This window comes from Pundamilia nyererei, unplaced genomic scaffold (assembly GCF_000239375.1).
Source record: "Pundamilia nyererei isolate P.nyererei 1_Seehausen unplaced genomic scaffold, PunNye1.0 scaffold00442, whole genome shotgun sequence".
Taxonomy (NCBI): Eukaryota; Metazoa; Chordata; class Actinopteri; order Cichliformes; family Cichlidae; genus Pundamilia; species Pundamilia nyererei.
In genome coordinates, this window is record NW_005187843.1 from 135,795 (window position 1) to 139,717 (window position 3,923).

General features: G+C 44.0%; 1 protein-coding gene and 1 non-coding gene across 2 annotated transcripts in view; both read left to right on the plus strand.

Moving 5' to 3' along the window:
• The first annotated feature begins 456 nt into the window (after positions 1-456).
• trnaa-cgc (transfer RNA alanine (anticodon CGC)) lies at positions 457-528 on the plus strand. The gene has a single exon. It is a non-coding gene; the product is annotated as a tRNA-Ala (tRNA).
• Positions 529-2,000: 1,472 nt separating this feature from the next.
• The window catches only part of LOC102204574 (probable cationic amino acid transporter), a 7,023-nt gene continuing 5,100 nt past the window's right edge, over positions 2,001-3,923 (plus strand). Inside the window, 4 exon segments of the mRNA XM_074312097.1 lie at positions 2,001-2,301; positions 2,385-2,621; positions 2,803-3,020; positions 3,814-3,919. Of these exon segments, the coding sequence (XP_074168198.1) occupies positions 2,001-2,301; positions 2,385-2,621; positions 2,803-3,020; positions 3,814-3,919 (862 nt within the window).

Below are 3,923 nucleotides of genomic sequence, written 5' to 3' on the forward strand. Positions count from 1 at the left end.
CCTGAGCCAAGGTGTGAAACTGGGTGTGGGTCCCAATCAGTCAGCCAGTTCGGCAACCTCACACACGACAGGTTGAGGTTAGGTCTCAGAGTGATTTCACTCATAACCTTTGGTGATGACCAACTCCTGTTTCCACACCTTGGCTCCTGCGATAATGCACATGATTAATTGTGGGTCAACGACCTCCTTCAGGAACAACCCTCACCAGGGTTTAAATACCCAGGGTTTAAATACCCAGGGTTTAAATTGTTTTAAGACTGAAAAAGCCTCTTAAGAAGTGAAACATCTTTACAAAACTTCATGAAGTCCAGTTACTTTTCCCCCCAAAGCTGCTGAGAGTTGCCTTGGACTTGGTTGCCTGACCAAGTTTTTTCCATCAAGCTTCTGGAGCTTCTTGATTTTTCTTGATCAAAGTTCAGAGATATCAATACGAAACAAATAACCCAGCTGTGTAAAGGGGATGTAGCTCAGTGGTAGAGCGCGTGCTTCGCATGTATGATGTCCTGGGTTCAATCCCCAGCATCTCCAGGTTTTATACCATCAACTTCCAATATATTGAACCTTTGCAAAGCTGCCATCAGTTTGCTCCTGCAAGCTTTGAAAACAGATGCTTTTCCACACACACACCTGTTGAGTTCCCAGCCCTGCACACTAACAGAAACAAACATCAGCTCAACTCAAACACACTCTCACAGCACCTCTTTCGTCCCTTCTTCGAGTGACCAATGACAGCTACATGCACACGCCCATGCTCAGCCTCAGATGCTGAATATTTTATCAAAATGGTCACATGGTTTCAGCTCTGAATGATTAAACACGGCCATCTCCTCTCGTCACATATCCACCAGCTCTGCGTTGGACGGAGGAATCTGCCTCAGGAAGGAAACTGAACAGCAAGTGAGTGTGTTGCCTGTGTGCTCTGGTGTGCACGTTCAGACTGCGTGATTTGTGTTTTCATCAGTTTTTAAGCCTCAGACTGTCTCTTTGCTCTTTTGAACCTAGGCTGTTTTTGTAGGGCTGATTTCAGTTTAGGTGTTGACTGAACTTGTATGTTTGAGTATGAAGCTCTAAAACAGATCAGAGCTTTCGACGTGTAGGTGTAGAAGTTCGCCTGTGCGTGATTAAGTTTTAGACTCCATGTCCGAACCTTTCCATCATGAAACAGGATCCTCCTTGGACATCATTAAAGTTTCAGAGAGGGAGTCTCGCTCTAGTGAGTGAGGAGAACTGCTGATGGTATCCCAGCTTCATTAGCATGGAACGACTTTAAAACACACCAGCAGGACCAGAGGCTTCAAAGTTTCAAATGGCTGTGAACGTTTCTTTTGGAAAGCTTGAATACAGAAATGATTAGACACTAAGTGACTACTATGATACTCAAAGTAAGAGATTTAAAGTAACTGCTAAGAGATTCAAAACAACAACAACAAATACCATCCGAGGAACTTCCTAACCACAAAGAGACTCCACGCAATCACAAAAAGAAACAAATGACCAGAAATGCACTCAGAATCACTGCACAGAGACTTGTTTAAACTACTTTCGTCTACCCCCTTGTCATAACAGGGCACTGTAGTGGCTAACTCTTTGTTTTGGCAGAGTTTATATGCAGATGCCCTTCCTTATGTTACCCTACAGGGGGTAGAATCAAACAAGCAATCTTACGCTTCGTCAAATGACCACAGATAGACTAAAAAATGACTCAAAGAATCAAAAAAGAGTCAAACTGCTGTCAACAGACTTAAATGATCGTAAAGAGCCTCAAAGAAAACTTAAATAAACACAATGAAGAGATCCAATCATGTTATCTATCAAACCCTCCACTGTAATCCATGAAGTGCTGCAGTCTGTTCCTTTTCTTTTCACAGAGTTTCTGCACCCTCTTTAGACTTCTGTTTCATGGAGACTGATGATGATGTGAAAGTATGAGACAGTGACAGGAGGAAGCTGGAAGGAGTGCACAACTCACCAACATTAACAGGTATTAACCAGGGTTAGCGATGGCGGCGTGGCTTGGTCGGGTATCACTGGGGGATGCCTGGTACAACATGTACTCTCGCTTGCTGAGGACCAAACCTGTGGGCTCCATGGCCCACAGCTCAGACGACCTCACAGAGCTCGCGGAGGGGTCGGCGGTCGGGCTGGCCAAAGTCCTCACCACTGTGGACCTGGTCTCCCTCGGTGTGGGAAGCTGTGTTGGCACAGGGATGTATGTCGTTGCGGGGCTGGTTGCTAACGCGATGGCTGGGCCTGGGGTCATTCTGTCCTTCATAATTGCAGCGGTGGCGTCCATACTGTCAGGTAAGCAAAAGTCTTTAAGCATTCTAACCAACCAAACAAAAGATTTAGAACAATCTGGCCACATGTGTGTCTTTTGCGTGAAGGTGTGTGCTACGCAGAGTTCGGTGTGCGGGTCCCCAAAACGACCGGTTCGGCGTACACCTACAGTTATGTGACTGTTGGAGAATTTGTGGCGTTCTTCATTGGCTGGAACCTGATCCTGGAGTACCTGATCGGCACAGCGGCAGGCGCTTCAGCTCTCAGCAACATGTTCGACTCGCTGGCCAATCACAGCATCAGTGACTTCATGATAACACACCTGGGCACGGTCAGAGGCCTCGGTCAGTGCCTCCAAAACTGCTTTTGTGATTTGTTTACCATTTGCAGTTTATTTACTTATCTGTTAGAGAGGATAAACAGTTATGTCAAAGAAGATTTACCTCTAAGCTCATTTATGTTATGTTGAATAATAAAAACAATAGTTAATACCTGATGCTTAAACTCTTTGTCCTTCTGTCTCAGGTAAAGGCGAGGACACGTATCTTGACGTTCTGGCTTTGTTCATTGCCCTGGTGGTCACTGCTGTAATCGCTCTTGGAGTGCGTAACACTGTGGGCTTCAACAATGTCCTGAATGTGGTCAACCTGGTGGTCTGGGTCTTCATGATTATCGCCGGACTCTTCTTCATCTCTAGCAGCAACTGGGAGGGTGGCAAGTTCCTCCCGTATGGCTGGTCGGGGGTGAGAAACTGTTTTGCTAAAGGGGCTCTATCAACTAATTTCCAGCTTCCAATCAAGAGGTTACATTCTTTTTTGGAAGATGGGTGCCTTTCTCTGAATGTGCTTCTGTACCTGTCAAAATGGAGTTCTTTCTCCCCAGTGTCACCAATTGCTTGGTCACAGGAAACTGTATGATTGCTGGGATTCCCTGTCAAATATTCTTTCCTATATAAAGCATCTTGAGATGACTGTGTTGTGAATTCAGGCAAATTTAAATTGAATTTTATAAATAGATTGAAAAGTGAAAGTTAAAGAGTCAACTTTTGAGCAATTACAAAGGCTTAAAGTCATCTTGCATGAGTTAGCTTAGCGTTAGCTTTACCCACTGAGCAAATATCTGTTGATCTGAGGTCTGAGGCATTTTTAAACTGCTCAGATCTAAAGTTTGGGTTTAGAGATCACCTAGTCATTTTTTCAGAAAAGCAAAAGCATCAAAGCAAACAAACGAGCAGTTCAAGACTTTACATTTTGATCAGTTGTAAAGGGGACATGCACTTCCCAAAAAGCTAACCCACAGACGCTATGACATCAGAAAGATAAAAGAAAGAAAAAAAAGCCTGAACCTTTTACTGACTAGAATTTTTTGTGAATGCACTGACTTCATTATTTTAAACAAGTATCCATGTTTAACATGGGAATCTAGCATTAGAACAGCATAATCTTTATATTACAGAGACCAAACAAAAGCAGAATAGGTGCACTTTTTTAAGATGTAAACTGTGAGATCTGTTAGTAACCCGTTCTTTCTGTTCAGGTGATGCAAGGTGCAGCGACCTGTTTTTACGCCTTCATTGGCTTCGACATCATTGCAACGACAGGAGAGGAGGCCAAAAACCCCAACACCTCCATCCCTTACGCCATCAC